General features: G+C 32.8%; 1 protein-coding gene across 1 annotated transcript in view; it reads right to left on the bottom strand.

Moving 5' to 3' along the window:
• APPBP2 (amyloid beta precursor protein binding protein 2) overlaps positions 1 to 16,184 on the bottom strand; it is a 47,608-nt gene that overhangs the window by 10,656 nt on the left and 20,768 nt on the right. The window contains exons 5-9 of the mRNA XM_006924910.3: positions 6,978 to 7,146; positions 4,083 to 4,172; positions 2,419 to 2,486; positions 2,235 to 2,340; positions 1,456 to 1,580 (exon numbers count right to left, since the gene is read on the bottom strand). Coding sequence (XP_006924972.1) covers positions 1,456 to 1,580; positions 2,235 to 2,340; positions 2,419 to 2,486; positions 4,083 to 4,172; positions 6,978 to 7,146 — 558 coding nt within the window. The remainder of the gene's footprint in view (positions 1 to 1,455; positions 1,581 to 2,234; positions 2,341 to 2,418; positions 2,487 to 4,082; positions 4,173 to 6,977; positions 7,147 to 16,184) is intronic.

Genomic DNA, 16,184 nt, shown 5'->3' with positions numbered 1-16,184 from the left:
CCCTACAAAATATTACTGATTCCTTCTTTTATATCAAAGTTGGCAAATTTTTTCTGTAAAGAGCCAAACAGTAAATATTTTAGGTTGTCTGGGTCACACACTGTTCTAACTCTGCTGCTGTAGTGTGAAAGCAGCCAGATAATACATGAGTGAATGGGTACTGCAACGTTTCAATAAACTTTATTTAGCCTACAAGCCATAGTTTGGCAACCCATTTTATATTTTTAATCATTTAAGAATACCTATTTTATAGTATCGACCAAAAAGTTCTGTTAAGTGACATTCTTAGGGTACTGATCTTGTTCATTATATCTCTTGACTCTTACTCATAGAAGAAATGTTTGTTTTTATTTTTAATTGTTTAAATGGCAAGTTCACCTTAGATAAGAGTTAGCTAGATCTATGGGAAATCTGTATGGTTTGGGTTGAGGGTTAATTATTTCCAAGAGTTTTACATTTCCTCCTGAAAGGCATCCCAGTAGAACTAGTAGTCTCGAAATGCTTTTCAATGTTTTTCTCAACTTGGGTGTCTCTGCATGTATGATACCTGAACACAGGAGTGGTACATGTCTGCAGTTACAAATTCCCCTGTGAGGAATTTATGACAGGTTTCCTTGTCATCTCTCTTGCCAGTGGGCAAATTTATTTTTCCTTGTTTACCCTTTCCCTAGGGGTGTAGCCTTGCTCTTGGCTTCATGTGAGAATTTCAGTTCTAACTCACAGCTTCCTGTGGGCTAATAAACGCCCTGTCTCTTAAACCCAGGAATGTTGTTCAACTATGGTTACAGAAACTTCTAAGTTTTTCCACCACCCCAGAGCAGCTATACAAAAGTTTAGATTTTAGTTCATTATTTATGCTTTTATATTTTAGTCCATTATTGGCCCTTGGGGGAATTTCCTCTCTCTCTTCCAAGTTCAGTTATACATTTAAAAAGATGATTGTTTCAGTATTTCTGTGTGTTTTGAGCAAGAAGTTTTTAGGTTAAGTCTGCCATTTAGCCAGAGGCTACTGAATTACTCAAATAAAAGTTATAGAAAGAAATAGTCAAAGGAAGACATATTCCATATGAAGATATGTAAGACTCAATATTAAACAACATACAATCTAAATGAATGAGCTTTATAAATTGGTATGATTTTAAATGACTTCAAAAACATTTTTTGGTGACGAAAAAAGATTTGACTTTGGGTGGTGAACACACAATGCAATACAGGTGATGTATTACAGAAATGTACACTTGAAACCTATATAATTTTATTAGCCAATGTCACCCCAATAAAATTAAAATAAATGAAAAAGTGTAAAAAAAGAGAACATTTTAGGCACTGTGTTAAAACTCTAGAAAGACAAATTTAATCCCATAAAATACATTAAATACTACTGTATTAGGAAAAACAAAACAACACAACAGCAACAGCATTTAATCTCTCACTGACAAGGAATGTGGAACTTACAGTGCATTGTCAAATTTCCCAGAACTATACTGGTGAACATAAGAAGAATAAGCCAAGTCTTCATGAGCTGTTGCTACATGGATATTTTTGCCACCAAATACTGACTGCCGAATGTCAAGGGCTGCCTGAAAGAGTCATGAAAACAATTGATAATACTGTAAATCCTTAGAAACCACCTCCCACTTAAATTAAGAATCCTAATTTAAGTATATATTATATATACTCAATCCTATCAATCATGAAGAAAAGTTCTGAGGTATTTAAATCACAAGAGAGCCTACAAGTCCCCTATAAGGCTTGATTTTCTGAAGATTGAGTCTGCCTTAAAAGGTTTAAAAACTCATTTATTTGTCTTGGAAATCACATCGGTGTTTTTCTCTATGTCCTTTCTTCAGAGGTGTATAAAATCAAGGATATCTTGTCTAGAGCAATGGCATAACACATCATTTACCTGAGAATGACTACGATAAGGCTTAAAATAATTGCTATTGACTCTCCTTGCTATCATAAAGGCAGCTATAGTGATTCATGCTAAATGAAAAATGTAAAAGTACTCGAATGTGAGCCCACACTCAACAACTCTTCTTGGATTATACTCTTGAATTCTTAAAACATTAACTTTTAAGCTTTCTAGGTATCATTTAATAAAATAATGGTGTGCCGTTTATAAGGAGGGGGCTCAGAAAGCTATTTTTAGAGAATGGTTTATACACCATAAACAAATACAAGTCAGCAAGTCAATTTAGGTTGAAAGAAAAAAAGTGTAACTATTAACATACCTGATAAATTGCAACAGACTGACAGATATTATCTACATTGAGTAAGTAGAACCCATAATCTAGCAGTGTATCAGAATATTTTGGGTGTTTGGATCCAAAATGATCCCTAAAAAAAGACACAAAACTATTAGTATATAAAGTAGAGATATAATTTAAAATGGTATTTTTAATAACAATCACCTACCGTGCCAAATACACTGCATGTTTAATTAACTGTTCTGCCTTCTTAAATTCACGTTTTACAACGCAAGCCTAAAGATAAAGTAAAAAATTATTAAATAGCTCTCAGTGTGCTAAAACCAGTATAGTTTATATAATCAGACTATAATGGTCAAAAAAAAAAAAAGGGTAATATTTATAATACTTTCCTTCCAAGTATTTGAAAATTCTATTATAAACGGATCTGTACATACCCTGGGAAATTATAAAACTTAAAATTTTGACAGCTATGCCCAATACAAACCTGTTATAACAAAGTTACCTTATAACTTTGGTATACTTCCATCCTTCCATAAAATAAAACAGGGGAGGAAAGTACACCAAATTATTTTCTGAAGTACTTATTTTTATCCCAGTTCTAGAGTGTAATTTTGTAATTTTCATCTAAATATATATATGACTAAATAACTATATGTGTATAAGACAGAAAACATTTTCAGGTACAAGTGACATTTAATATTATATTTATTTTACGTGTACAGCATAATGGTTAGACATTTATATAACTCATGACGTGATCCCCCGATAAGACTAAGACCCCCCAACACCATACATAGTTATTACAATATTATTGACTATATTCCCTATGCTATACTTTACATCCCTGTGACTATTTTTTAACTGACAATTTGTACTTCTTAATCCCTTCACCTTTTTCACCCACTCCAAACCTAACAATTTTTAAATGCACAAAATTTTGAGTTTTCCTCTTACTTCTGAAAATATTTTGATTCATGACAACAGCCTAAACTCTAAATATCATCTGCACATAAAAATATAACTCTTGCATATATTCAGTTGTCTTTATATTTACTGTATATCCAATGTTTTAAAGACATATTAATATTCCTCTTCTAGCTCTGATAAACTGAATATTTATGCTATTTATTTTCTCTAAAATGACTTAAATAAATTTCACAGAAATTTTAGACTCTTCTCTAATTTTAGAATCTTTCTTCTAACTGAAATTTCCATAAGTAAAACCAACCAAAATAAAATATTCAAAACTGAAAGACCTCTGGGTAGAAAGAGTATATTTAAAATGCACACAATGTTTTTAAAGCCTCAGTGCACCAAAGCAGCAATTTTTAAGTATTACTAAATGGCCTCAAAGAGTTAAGGCATTTATTTACAAAATAAGAAAAACATTAAAGGAAAAATCAGATAAGTATTACCCACTAAGGTCAAGTACAAAAAAGCTGTCATATTGTGAGACTGTAATACTATAACCAAAGGATTAAATATGAGGCTATCCTTTAGGAGAAGAGTAACCAAAGCCCATACTGTAGCATAAGAAATTCAGGTTATTGTAAAGGTTTAAAAACAAAAACAAATTCAAGATGGAATAGCACCAAAATACTACTCTGATCTTTACTTCAGTGAGTTGAATTATGAAAACGATGTTTTTTACAGGTTTTCTGGAAATAGAAAAATTTGTTAAAGTCTATATGCAAGACAGCTTAGCTTTAGAAACCAGAATTCTAAAACTGAATATACGAACTTAAAAAATAGATCTTGATAGTCCAGGGAGTATGCAACACATAATTTGTTAAATAATAGGTTAACTAAAACAAATTTAAAGCTTGCTAAATCCTATTACTCATTTAATAATTTTAACATTATACTCACTTTAGAAGCTTGTCTTAAAACATCTACCACAACTTTGACTGGTAAGCCTGCTGTGATTTCTTTCATTGCCTCAATGCACCATTTGTATGCCTTAAAAAAAAAAAAAAGGTACACACACACACATATATAAGCAATAGCTGTGATAAATCAAATTGACAGTATTTAATGAAATAATTGTGATCTTTTTTCCTGCAAGCTTTCAAGTACTTGAGCAAGAACACGCAAAATATTTACAATTACAATTTTCTCTCCAAGGCTAAGTTTTCCTGAAAATATGTTTGCTACATTTTTCTTTGGATATGACACATATTCAGGAAATCAGAGGCATGTTCTCTCTTGCCAAGAAGCCTCTGCACATACTGTTCCCTCTGCCTTAGAATATACATTCCTCCTTCCTCCAATCTCTTAACCCACCTACCTTGTCTCTCAGGTTTCAGCCTTAGACTAGGTTTCCTGTGCTTTCTTTCCCCTACTGTAATGCTTATTATATTTTAATTGCCTGTTGAGCTGAGTGCTTCCTTTGTGCTAGCTATTGTTCTAAGCATTTAATGTGCATTAACAACTTTAACTGACAAAACAGCCCTATATGTACTATTATTATGGGAAACTGAGGTGCAGAGAGATTAAGTGCCAGGCAAGGTGCTAGCATCTAGGCATCTAGTGAGAAACAAAACCATAAATTATTGATCTTCCTCTCTTAGTGCGTAGTAGGAGAAAGGAAAAAAAAAAACACAAAACAAATGACTTTGGATAGTAAGAACGCTTCAAAGAAACAAAACAATTTTAGGGATCACAAAGAATGGAGGGAGAACAAATTAGAAAATATCAGAAAGGAAACATGTTTTTCTCTGCAAGCTTTCTTCCTTTCCATAGCACCTAAATGATGTAGCTACTCAGAAACAATTTTGATGCAAAAATACAATACATGGGATTTAAGCCCAAAATCCTGGTTTGTTTATAAGAAATGAATAGGCTGATTTTGCTTTAGAGTAATAAGGTAAAATCTTTAGAACTGTGGTAGACTGTAACACTTCTTTAAAATATTTACTGCCCTACATTGGGGAAGGATATACTTCCCTCTCATATTAAAAATAAGAGCGGTCATGTGATTTCCTTCAGCCAATTGAAATATTAATTAAAATATGAGAAGAGAAATGTGCTGTTTCTAGGAGAAAGCTCTATGAGCCAGTAGTACTTCCCCATGATGTTTCTGCCTCTGCTCCAAGGCTGGTGATATTCTAGATAGAAACTACTCTACCACATGGGGTATTGATCAAAGTGAAGACATAATGTTAAGCAGAGTCAAAGAGATCCCCAGGACAGGATGCAGTATGAGCAATAAATAAGCTTTCATTGTTCTAAGCCACTGCTATTTTGAAGGTGTTATTATCTCAGAAGAGGCTAGCTTACCCTAACTAATATCAGAATATGGAGATAATTCATCAAACTATATCCTCAAGATTTGTGTACTTTTCTATAGATACAAATGACAAATTTATTTATATTTAAAATAAACTATCAAAATTATCCAAAATACATCTATAGACTTAAACATTCCTCACAAATGTGCTAAAGTTGCAAACACAATGAATAAGGCACAGTATAAACTACCAATCCAAATGTAGAAAGAAAATAACTGTCAATTAAACAGTAAATGCCTAATAAAGAAAGTGGAAACTGGTAAATAAAAGGCACTTTTGTTCCACTGAATACATTGATGGGTCTAGGCATATTAAGATGGGCCTGGAGCTTAGTATGAGAGTAAAGAAAGGTAAAATATGAATCACTATGTAACAGAAAAAAAGAGTGTAAGAGTTCCAGAGGGCAGAATGAAAAACAGGGATGAGAAGAAACAATGAAAGAGGAACCAAAGATGGCTGAATGTCTTTGTAGAGCTATAAAAAGATAGTGGGGCACCTGAAGAACTTTCAAGATAGGCATTTCTAATGCTCAAACTGTTGCTGTTTATCTCAATCTCATTTCTAGTAAAGTGACTTTTTTGGTTTTGGTGTATCAAAATCATAGAAAGGGGACAAGTTTTATATCTGGGTTGACAAGCTATGAACAGTCACTACATACAAGGGAAGCAAATCAATCCATCGACACAATTCAGTAGACATAGGAATTCAGCATCAAAAATAACTGGAAGAACATACATAAGGCACCTGAGAAATTGCAGGCATGCTGATAACGATTTTAGATTTTTACACATGGGTTTGATGTCTTCTTATATAAATATTAAAAAGAGGATAAGCACTGAAGTTGCATAACATCACTTAATTATTCTAGAATTTTCTAGTTTCAATCTAATTGTAATTTTCTTTTAAACATGGAATAGTTTATATTAATGAGGCAAATATCAAGATAGAAATAATTTTAAATTATTATGACAGCTAGCTGAAATTGATATTCTTCCATAAATGAAACCACCAAGTAAAATAGTTAAGCATATAAAGATCACTTCTCATCTACGTATTCATTACCACAAAAGCATTAATTTAATAGTATAAAGCCAAGAGGAAAGAGTAAAACAATGCGATAAAGTATAAATGAAATCTAGCTTCCCAATGAAATGAATGCCTTCAAGTTATGAGAGTTCACCCAGAGCTACACATCCAATAAAGGTTTATTAAACAGAACATGCTCATTGAAATAATTCGGCATTGGTCAAATTAAAAACAAAAACAAAACAAGTCTTAAATCATACACGTATGTTTAAAATCCATCGCATGGAATACTTCTTTTGACTGATTTTAAATATTCCATTACAAATGTGTACTGCTTTAAGTAAACCTAATGTGTGAAAATGAGATCTGCTAAGAGAAATACGAGAGTATATGATTTATCCTGTTTTATATTTACTGGTCACAATGAAATGCACTTCAAAATGCTTACCTCATCATAGTGACTTTTTGCAAATAGGAGTGCACACAGTTCTCCATAAAGTGCAGCTTTGTTTGCTTGCTGGCCATGTTTTGCGAGTTTATCCATATATGTCTGAGCTAATTTAAATGTTTCTTCACCCAAATGATATTTGCAGTTTCCATTTCGCACATGAAGCAATCTGCAAAAACACAAATAACATTCCTCTGTTTGGTATTTCCAGCATGGTTGACCTGATAAACTCTTACAGATCATTATGTAGCACCCAAATGACTAAGGTAACTAGATGCAAGAAATGATGACAACATTGGAAAATATGTCTGTCCCAAATTAGGATTAACTAATGCACATAAAAAAGTATATACTCGTCCCAGAAAGCTATCCAGGATTAATCTCATCCAACTTTCATTCCTTATCTTCTCTAGATATTTGTTTACTTTGTGCACTCAGCATGTGCTACACATCTAGCTACACCTAACACTTAACTCTTTGTGTTCCAAATTCAAAATAGTCTCGTTATAAAAAATTTGGAAAACAAAGAAAATGATATAACCTTTATCCCCTACGGTGGAAATACACAGAGTTCTTTACATAAAATAACTGTAAAACTATGCTGACTATCTAATGATATGCAAGAGTAGAGAAATGCTTCAGGTCAGACTGAGGTATAGATAGTAATAGGAGATACACAAGATAGGATAATAGAGTGAGGACTGGACATGTATGTTTTATTATAATGCTGGCTACAACACTATGTCCACATATCATACCAATACAATTTTCTGAAAATGCTCAGTGCTGAGAGGGAACAAGGTATAAAAATCGTTTTTTAAAAAGCCAAGTATGGAAAGGTTAGAAAGCATTCTTTAGTAGTATTAAAAAACTAGGCACTTAAATTTTATTTTTCTAACTACACCAAAAATATTAACCTATCAATAACCCAGGATGAGAAACACTCTAACAATCTTATAATCTCTATGTACTGTCAGGGAAAACAGAAAACTTCAAATGAACCAGGACTATTCAATAAGGTGGCAAATACTACCCAATGGCAGTTTGCATCCTCCCAACACTCACCATACAGTTATGTTTTAAGAAAAGACTAAAATCTTCAAGCAAAATAATACACCAAGGTTAATAAAAAATTCTGAATGATCTTTCATAACACCAAATTCTAACTTCATGCAGAAATAAATGTAATAATTTATCAGGCTACTCTTGAATGGTGAGTTAATTGGATTTATATTTTTAAGTAGAAGTATCAAAAGAGAAAAAATGTTTTAGTATACCGACTTTTCATGCTAAAGTAAGTGTCATCATACAGAATAAAGAGACAGTGTCGCTTTGTCAAATTGTGGATTTAATGACTATGTAGTTTGCAATGACTATTGTCACAATAGAAATAATATAGAAAAATAGAACTGAAATGTAGTAAAAGATTACAATAAAAATAAATATAACTGCTAGATGAGAAGGGGTTTGGGAGGCTGGGTAAAAAAGGTGAAGGGATTAAGAAGTACAAATTGGTAGTTACAAACCAGTCATGAGGATGTGAAATACAGCACAAGAAATATAGTCAATAACATTACAATAACTGTATAGTGCCAGGTGGGTACTAGACTAATTGGGGCACCACTTTGTAAATTATATAAATGTTTAACCACTATGCTGTATATCTGAAATTAATATCGAAAACCAACTCTAACTGAAAAATAAAATATGATAGTTTAAATGATAAAGTTTTGAGACTATCACAGTCAAGTATTGACTGAGCATCTATTATGTGCCTGTCATTTTTCTAGGGACAAAGGATGTAGTGGTAAACTAGAGAGAAAGAATCCATGACCACAAAAGCTTCATTCTAGTGAGGAGAAGTGTGTTAGAGTAGACAAACGCACCAATAAGTAAGACTTTCACTGAAAGATAAATGCTATGAAGATAATAAAATAGGGTAGTATAATTAAGAGCTTCATAAAGGAGATGCTTAGGGAAGAATTCTCATAAGGAGCTAACATTTGAGTTGACGTCTAAATGATGGAGAGGCAATCATGTCAAGATCTGAGGGGAAACACATTCCCAACAGAAGGACAAATGCAAAAGCCTTGAGAAAGGGAAAAGAATTCTGGCATAATCAAAGAACAGAAATAAGGCTAATGTGTCTGGAGTCTTATGAATAAAGGATTATGTAAAGAGAGATGAGAAAACATAGATAAGAAAGATTTTATAGGGCCTTGCTGGCCACAGTAATGAGTTCTAGTTGCAATAGTGAGAGATTATTTGATTTATGCTCTAGAACGGTGCTAACAGAACTTCCTGAAATGTTCTATACCTGCTCTGCTTAATGTAATAGCCAACAGTCACAAGTGGCTTCTGAGTATTTGATATGAGCCTAGTGTGTCTGAGGGCCGATTTTAATTTCTTCTAATTTTAATTAATTTAAATTTAAATTATCACACATGTTTGATGGCTACCATATTGGACAGTGCAACTCTAGAAAGACTGTTCTGGCTGCAGTGTGGAGAATGGATTATAGTAAAGCCAAGAGTGGAAAGTACCCAGGACAGAAGATATCACAACAGTTCAGAGGGGAAAAAAAATCCTTGGGAAAATAAAGGGCTGGAATTAGAAATATGGATTCCATAGTATCCAAATGGTTGAATTAGAATAAGGCTAAACCCGGGCATAGGCCATAAATTTAGAGAATGAAAAGAACAGTGTTCACCTCTCACTGCTTCAATAGTAAGACTGCATTTCCAACAACTTTCACTATAGGCACTGCCCCTTAAAAAAAGTTTCTAGGAATTATTTAACAACTGGCATATGATGGGGGTAGCAAACTAAGTATTTCATGCCAGAAAAGCACAGCTTAGTATTTCCTCTAGTTCCTGCTGGTTGTTTATTGAAACAAAAGGGCAAAACAAACATACATATGGAAACTCTTCAGGGTCTGTGTGTCCATCTGGGCTGACACTGAGCAGGATGCAGGATCCAAGAAACTTTTGGTCCAACTGCGGATCTAATTTTGCTTCAACATTCAGCAGGTTCTCAAGGTTCTCCAAATGTGGCTCTACCACATAAGCATGGTATTTTCTTATTTTTTATAAACTGATTTTTTAGAGGAGTTTTAGGTTCATAGTAAAACTGAGCAGAGGGTACAGAGATTTCCCATTTACCCTCTGTCCCACAGTATTTTATTTTTATAACATAAAATCACTTGATCAATAGTTATTGCCCAAAGCAATTACTATTTAATTGATCAATTAAACTACTGTTTGAAATGGAAACTATACCAAATTATAATCCATAGCACCTGCACCATTTTACATTCCCATTAGCAATGCACAAGGATTCTAATTTCCCACATTCTTGTTAACACTTATTTATTTAAATTACGGCCATCCTGGTAGATATAAAGTGGTATTTCATGTTTGACTTGCATTTCCCTAATGACAAATGAGGCTGAACATCTTTTCATGTACTTATTGGGCATTTACATATTTTCTTTAAAAAAAAGTCTAATCAAGTCTTTTATCCATTTTTAATTGGGTTGTTTTGTTGTTGCTGAGTTGTAGTTCTTAATATATTCTGGATACTAGATCCTTATTAGAAATATGATTTACAAATATTTTTCATAGGTTGTCTTTTCACTTTCTTGTTAATGTCCTTTGATGTACAAGTTTTTAATTTTGACGAAGTCCATTTCACCTGTGAATGGAGATAGTTTTACTTCTTTCTAATACAGAGGCCTTTTATTTCTTTTTCTTGTCTAACTGCCTTGCCTAGAACTTTCAATGCTGTATAGTAGTACAAAAGAGGGCATCTTTGTCTTCTTCTTATCTTAGGGGGAAAGCTTTCTGTCTTTCACCACTGAATATGATGCTAGCTGGGTTTTTCATAAATGCCCTTTACCATATTGAAAAAGTTCCCTTTTAGTCCTAGTTTTCTGAATGTTTCCATCATGAAATGGTGTTGAATTTTGTCAAATAATGTCTTTTGGTCAGTTGAGATGACTGGTTTTTTTCCCTTTATTCTATTTATGTGGTATATTCATTGATTTTATTATGTTGAATCACCTTTGCATTCCTGGGATAAATCCCACTTAGTCACGGCGTATAATACTTTTATTCAATTTTATTTGTTAGCATTTTGTTGAGAATTTTTGCATTGTATTCACAGACATTATTATATTAGTCTGTAATTTTCTTTTCTTGTGATGACATTTTTTTCTGGCTTGGGTATAAGGTTAATGCTGGCCTCACAGAATGAGTTAGGCAATATTTTTTCCTCTGCAATTTTCTGAAAGACTTTGAGAAGGATTGGTGTTACTTCTTTAAATATTTGGTAGAATTCACTAGTGAAGTCTTATGGCTCTTGACTTTTGTTGGAAGGTTTCTGATTACTGATTCAATCTCTACTAGTTATAGGTTTGTTGAGATTTTCTATTTCTTCTTGGGTCAGTTTAGATAATTTGTGTAGGAATTTATCTATAGCATCTACATTACCTGATTTGTTGGCATACAATTATTCATCAATTTTCTTATGATTCTATTTCTGGAAGGATGGTGGTAGTAATGTCCTGACTCCTATTTCTGATTTTAGTTGTTAGCATCTTCTCTTTTTTCTTTGTCAGTCTGATGTGGTTTTAATTTTAAGTGGAGGAAGCAAAGCATTGTGACATAGCAGGCACTGTTGGCTCCCTAACCAAGAGCTACTTCCCCACCTAATGCTTGTTGGCAGAACCCTAATTTTGTTCAGGCATTGACCCGTTTCTCATAGGACTCAGAAGTAACTTATGATTAGTTTAAGCCAATCGCAGTATAGTGATCTCATTCCATTTCTAGTGACTGATTCAGAAGTCACCAAAGGACCTAGCTCTGGCTAATAAGACTCAAGGGCAGGTAAGTTGGATGGTTTCTGAGAAAGGCTCCCTGTCATTAAAGGGAAGGGAGCCTACTTTCTGCTGGACAGAGTGGAATCTGCATGGAATATTTCAAACCGTGGCAGTATTCTTATAACCACTGGGGAGCTGGCCAAAGACAAAACCCAGCATAGAGGACACAAGAGCGGACAGATGGAAAAAACTAGCTCCTTAATAACCTCTATGAATTCTGAATTAACTGACCCTGAAGGTACTTGGCCTTGTAGATTACCTTTTTTTATCATATTCTTTGTATTTTTAGGGCACACTGCTTATGTAGATGGCTGTATCTTATTTGCTGTATATGTGTTTATGACCTATTTGTGAATTTACTATTTAATATTAATATTCCATTGTATCGACTAATAGTTTTTATCCTGAATTCTGCTTTATTGTTAATATTTGTTTTCTATTAACAATATATAGCTGAATTTCACTTTTTAACTCTCTTGGCAGTTGCTATCTTTAGACAGAAGAATTGAGCCCTCTTACATGTGTTGTTATTTATATTTGGTTTTAATCTTTTCATACTATTTTTCATTTATCATAGTTATTTTCTCATTCTCTTTGCTTATGTCTAGCTTGGTCAGGTTTTCAATCATCCTTACCCCTATTCCCATTACTCTAATTTGGCATGTCTATTGCCTTTTTCCATTATATAAGCCATTATATATCTATCCCTAGCACTGATAATGTTTGAACATTAAGTAATGATACCCACTCCTGCTATTCCTCCACTCACTAAGATGAGATCTTTATAACACTTGTACTACTACACTTTCCCAAATGTGTATTTTAAAAACAGGCTATCGAATGTGCCCAATATAAAGCAACCTGAATATAATAATATGAGCCTCCATTTTCCATCCAAAAGTTTTTTGGCCAGTTTGAATATATCAAGTTTTAGGAATACATATAACATTTTTAAACATAATATTTAAATCAGCTTGTCATATTATGCACACATATTTAAAATGTAAATTAAATTTTCAAAAATTGCTTTTCCTCCTTTTAATTTATGTAACAATTTTATCCAACTATTCACATGCATCTTAAAACATTTATCTTCATCATCACCATAACCACTTTTTGAGACATCAAACAGTTTTTCAGAGTAAAACATTTTCACTTGATATTCAGCACTTTTGAGTCTGGTATGATGTCACTAGAAATTTTATTAAAAAGTACCAGCAACCACTTGCAAACATTAGGATTGCTGGGTTGTTTTATTCCTCCTAAGACAACTGGACATCCATAATCTCCACAATCAAACCACTTACTGTATCACATTTCAAAGTAATATTTAAAAACCCAATTAATAAAGATGTCTAACATAAGGCTATGATCTCCATAATAATTCTAAATGTTAAATTCCATTACTTCCTTAAAAAGAAGAGTCTTCCCAGTGTTCTCTATGAGTTTCCTGACATTGGCACTAGCTGAGTTTTCAGGCTAAAATTTCTTTACTAAATATTACTTTGCTGTTCAAAATAACAGACTTAAAAAAACATCAAATAACATGAAGGACTCTGTTAAGGCAACACTCTTTATTAAGGGATAACGCTGGGGGGCGGGGCTCTTACTTACACTGAATAGTATGTGGTAACTGAGAATTTTTGTTTTATATTATTTCTAAAATCTCTTTCTAGTTTGAAAAAAATCCTTAAGATCTATTACAAATTTCCAATTTGTTCTTCGTTCTTTCTCTATTTCATCTACATGTATTTCATTTACTATATATTATATTTATTGTTTACCACTGTTCCTATACCATCTTCCCTTATCTTGAGATGTTATTGAACTTCTATTTGGTTAGAGAAATTCTTTGAGTATTTCCCCCCAATAAAGTACATGTAGGTATATTTGGTCACTGTATACTTGAAAATTCTTTATTTTGCCATAAAAGTTGGTAAAGTAGTATAGTATTTTCTCTCAATAACTGTGATACCACTATTGTCTTCTGGCTTCTAATTTCTATTTATTTTTGTATTTCAGGAAATAAACTGCCCAGGGCTCAGGGTTCTTTTTCAATCTAGATTCAATTACCTCCCACTCCCATCCCCCCCCACCCTCCACACCCAGTTCAGGGAGTTACTTTTTTCACTTAAAATTCCAAAATACACGAATATAATTGTGGTTAGTTCTGGGCAGTAAAGTTATAGATAACATTAGTTTTCTTCTTCATAGTTTTCCTTATTTTCAAAATTTGTTTAGCAATAGACACATACATAAGCAGAAAAAACAAAGCTATCAAAAAGAAAATGAGTAAAGGGAAACGAGCAGAGTCTTTAAGAAATACAACAAGGACTGAGAAATGATCCCGGATTTAACAAGAAGATTCAGTGACATTTGCTTTATACTGCTTCCATGTCAGCCACAAATAAGAACTGGCTTTGTGATGTTAAAGAACATACTCTTAACTCTTGCAACAAGCTCAAAGCTCCCTGAGATTAGTGAAAGGATTTCATTATTATCTGTTTGGCAAAATACTTCTTTTTCAATTAAACACAAGGTCAACTAATCCCCCAAATTTTTCTGCCTTAAAAAAAAGCTAAGTAAAAAAAAAAGTTCATCTTTTTTCTAAATAATACTAAGGGGATGATAAAACTATATACTACATATAAATTATATTAAATACGCTTGTAATTACCAAGAATTTGGCAAGTATAGTTGTGTAGAAACAAACTTTACTTAGAAATTTCAAATTCATGAGAACAAAATGTGTAGGTATGCCAGCAATAAGCTGATATTATAAATAGTTTTGTTTCTTAGTCCAGGTATTTTTCTAATTTCAGATATGTCTGTTCTTAAGACAGCCATGCCACTGGACTGACAGTTACCTATCCAAGATTCCCCTCTCCTCCTTCCTTAATGTAGACCTACGAGTTCATTCTGGGTAACAAGCAATATGCACACACACAAAAAATGTTTTGCTCCTTTGACCATCTTACATGGGTTAGAGGATGTGCTGAATGAGTCCCAATTTACCAGTTTCACATAGAGTTAAACAAAGAGATAAGGCGAGGCTTCTGGGAAAGCTATTTTTTCTGACTGAAAAAAAGAAATGGAAAAAGCAGGCTCGGCTTGCATGAGCCTTTTGCCCTTCTCCCTGCTTATAACACTTGCAAACATAATGTGAGCTACATGCTAAAGATGACAAAATAGGAAGGAAAGAAGGAACCTTGGTCCTGTGAGAAAACTAAATCTTTTGGTTACACAAAAGCAAAATTTTTATAGTCTTAAAATTAGACAGACAGAAGAAACGTTAGTTATTTGGGTGAAATAAATCCTCTGATTCTATGAAAAAAACAAAAACAAAAACAAGCACATACAAGAAGAAAATGTTTTACCTTTGGGTCAAAAGACTGCTTTAAAGAGGAATATACAATGAAATCATACAAAATGGCATTTCTGTTCCAAACTAACTAGTTCATACACATAGAAACATTTAACTAGCCCCTCACACCCCATATGAGATAGTCTAGTCTCCTAACCTAACAAAAATAAAATATGAAGAAGAGGGGAAGAAAGGTAACACAGATTATTTTTTATCAGTACTACAAATTATAGGCCCAAATAACAATTCCTTTATAGTTTCTACACACAAATATTCTTATAATTTATCGTACACTTCTAAAATATCTATGTGAAGTTATTACAGGCTTCTAAAATATTACATATAATTAAGTTTGCACATTACTAAATTAACTTCAGGATTTTAATGTTTTCTAACAGTATAAAACACGGGTAATGACAACCTCAAAAGACTGAACTCCATTGGTTTAAAGAAAAATTAGAGAACTTTACTCAATTTTAGCTTAAATCAACAATGGCTTTATATAAAATCTATATTCTAGCTCTGCAGGGGTTCGGATTTAATTAACTCATCTCTAAGATACCAAGGATATAGAATGCTTTATTCAATATTAAAAAATTCAGTAAATTGACCAGACTTCAGTTAACTTAGGACAAGGAATTTGTTATTTTATTAAACTTTATTTTTATTTCTCTTCAGCTTTATTAAAAAATTCTTTTTAAGAAAAGTCAAATCAAATTGGGACACAAAGAAAAAACCTGTATGAAAGTAGCTAAAACTAAATGTTACATGTACAGAAAAAATAAGGACAGTAAAAGCAAGAGTTAATTTTAGATTTGTTTGCCTTTAAGTACATCTGTTAAAAAAGTATTTTTAAAGAAAACATAGTTATTTGTAAATAAAATATTAATCTTGTTAAGCACAATTCTTGAAATGTAAACACAGCGGGGGTATTTAAGAGTGGATTTCTTTTCCTAGCATCCTG

Source organism: Pteropus alecto, unplaced genomic scaffold (assembly GCF_000325575.1).
Source record: "Pteropus alecto unplaced genomic scaffold, ASM32557v1 scaffold98, whole genome shotgun sequence".
NCBI lineage: Eukaryota > Metazoa > Chordata > Mammalia > Chiroptera > Pteropodidae > Pteropus > Pteropus alecto.
The sequence above is the reverse complement of the archived record's forward strand: the minus strand, read 5'-3'. Positions and strand labels throughout refer to the sequence as shown.